Source organism: Pteropus vampyrus, unplaced genomic scaffold (assembly GCF_000151845.1).
Source record: "Pteropus vampyrus isolate Shadow unplaced genomic scaffold, Pvam_2.0 Scaffold297, whole genome shotgun sequence".
Taxonomy (NCBI): domain Eukaryota; kingdom Metazoa; phylum Chordata; class Mammalia; order Chiroptera; family Pteropodidae; genus Pteropus; species Pteropus vampyrus.
In genome coordinates this window covers 1,877,945-1,880,295 of record NW_011889078.1, presented here as the reverse complement: position 1 = coordinate 1,880,295, position 2,351 = coordinate 1,877,945, and the positions used below count along the sequence as shown (strand labels likewise).

Here is a 2,351-nt window from a genome sequence, read left to right as displayed (position 1 = left end):
GGAGTCTGTCAGTCCTGACTGCAGTCTTTGGCCCTTGAATGTGGGCAAGAAAATAATTCAGGTCAAATTTAATTACAGTATAACAAAATCCTCAAGCTCTAACCTTTTGTGTATTTTTAGTACCTTCAACATGATATAGTTTCATTATAACAGATGATTAGGATATGATAGAATAATGTTTTAGGTTTTTACACACCAGAGCCTGACCATATAGTTATCCTTAATTTCTCTTCGTTGTCACATTTAACCTCTATAGTCTTCCTACAAGGCAATTTAGTCATAAATATGTTCTTGAAACAAAATGCCTTAAAGATGGCCTTGAAAAACAGGCAGAAAAATGTTTATATGTAGAATACTTATCATGTTATTTATATGAAGAAAAATTAGAAATGATCTAAATATCCGAAACTAAGGAATTGGTTAAATAAAATATTTATTATATTGCCAGAGTATATAATGATAATAACTATTTAAAACTATTTCACATAATAGTTAATAAGATGGGAATAATGTTAAAGAAAGAGTTATTAATAAAGTGTGTACAGTGTGATCCTACTTTTTAAAAATGATATCCATATGCCTGAAAGGGGCGACATGCGGGGAGAGAAAGAACAAGATGCCAAAATGTTAATGGTGGCTCTTTCTAGATGGTAAAATTATAGGTAATTTTTTTTCATGTACTTTTCTGAGTTTTTAAATCTGTTTTTATGAACAGAATCAACCTTGGATTAAGGAAATAAGTGTTTAAGTAAACAGAATACTTAGAGTTACTGTAGTTTTCCAAAAATTTTTAGTGATCCATCACAAACACTAGAAAGGTGAAGAAAAATTGTAAGGTTCTTTGCCTGCCATCAAGATAGTTCACAACCAAAAAGATAAACATTTCAGTTTTCCTGATTTAAAGGGAGATAAGGGGCATAGACATGCAGAGTGTAGAAACAATGTTTTTAAACATTGGAGAAATTGGTAGAAAAGAAGGGGTGATTTATTTCATGGTTACAGATCTTTAATCTCAACATAAAGGTGGAAAAGTTCTGTGCTTTAAGGACACGAAAAACAATTCACAGAAGATATGTAAATAACTAATGGACAGATTCAACCCCAGACCAAAAAAAAAATATGTATATTCATCATAGCAAGAAGTATTGAAAATTGGAAAATTGCTCTCCACTAGTAGGAGAATGATTGAATAAATCATAGTACATGTTTATAATAAAATTTGGCTTCATGAAACTTACCGAGGAATTAAAATGACTTGAAAAGTGCGAAAGAGGTAATATTAAGAATACGTAGATGTCAAACTATAATGTACACCTGAAAATTATATAATCGTATTAACCAATGTTACCCCAATAAACTTAATAAAAAAAAAAAAAAAGAGGTAATGTTAAATGAGAAAAGTAGTAGTTAAAATTGTGATATATATAGTGTGATCCCAAGTACATTTTTAAAGTATTGTTGGGGGTTCAAAGGGCTGCGCTTCTCGTTACCTACAGGTGACAGCAATATATTTGAATCCAATAAGTCCTCTTATTAAGAACAAAAAGTTGATGCAAGTAACTTCTGAGGTATTTTTTATTTAGAAAATAGTTACTGAAATAGCTGAATTTGTTTTTAAATCTTTTCTGTTTCTGATTTTAGGCTTCTTATATTTGAACAGCTTTTGGACAGTATAAAGCACACAAAAGGAGCTCGTCAACAAGTAGTTCAGTTACATGTTGTTTCTTCAGTTTCTAGTTTCTTAAAGGTAATTCTATTTTTAAAAAATTCAGATATTTCATTTTTTTTTTAAATGTATTATCAACTAAGTAGATTGGAGGAAGATGTTTTTAAAAGGCTGTTACTTTGGGGGCGGTGGGGTGGGGGAGCATTTTTCTTAACATACTGCCAAAAATGTTTTAGGATTTATAATTCCCCTTTTTTTCTCCATATAAAACTTATTAGTCAGAGAATCTTGGCTTGGAGCCATGCTTTAACCTACTGAGCCTTAATATCTTAGACCAGGAATTGGCAGACTATGGCCTATGGACCAAATCTGGCTCATTGTTGCATTTATGACTTATTGTTTTTAAGTAAAATATAATAGACATCATTGGTCATATATTTTACAGAAATCCCTATTAATATTTTTCTGAGCACATATATTCTAGAGTGATAAATTATCACCATATTGTTTGCCCGGAGGTTTAAAATTCTCAAATAATTTGTGAAAAAAAATCAAATTATGTTTATTTGTTCAGTGTGGTTTTTCGTGTTCTGATTTTTTTTCTTAAATAGTAATCCAAGTAAGGAAATATTTGGTTAACCAAAATATACATTCCAAATTGAATAAGAAAATTTACTACCATTGT

At 30.2% G+C, this 2,351-nt stretch overlaps 1 protein-coding gene across 1 annotated transcript in view; it reads left to right on the top strand.

Annotated features, from left to right (window-relative positions):
* HEATR5A (HEAT repeat containing 5A) overlaps positions 1-2,351 on the top strand; it is a 91,082-nt gene that overhangs the window by 48,977 nt on the left and 39,754 nt on the right. Inside the window, exon 17 of the mRNA XM_011376414.2 lies at positions 1,642-1,747. Within this exon, the coding sequence (XP_011374716.1) occupies positions 1,642-1,747 (106 nt within the window). The remainder of the gene's footprint in view (positions 1-1,641; positions 1,748-2,351) is intronic.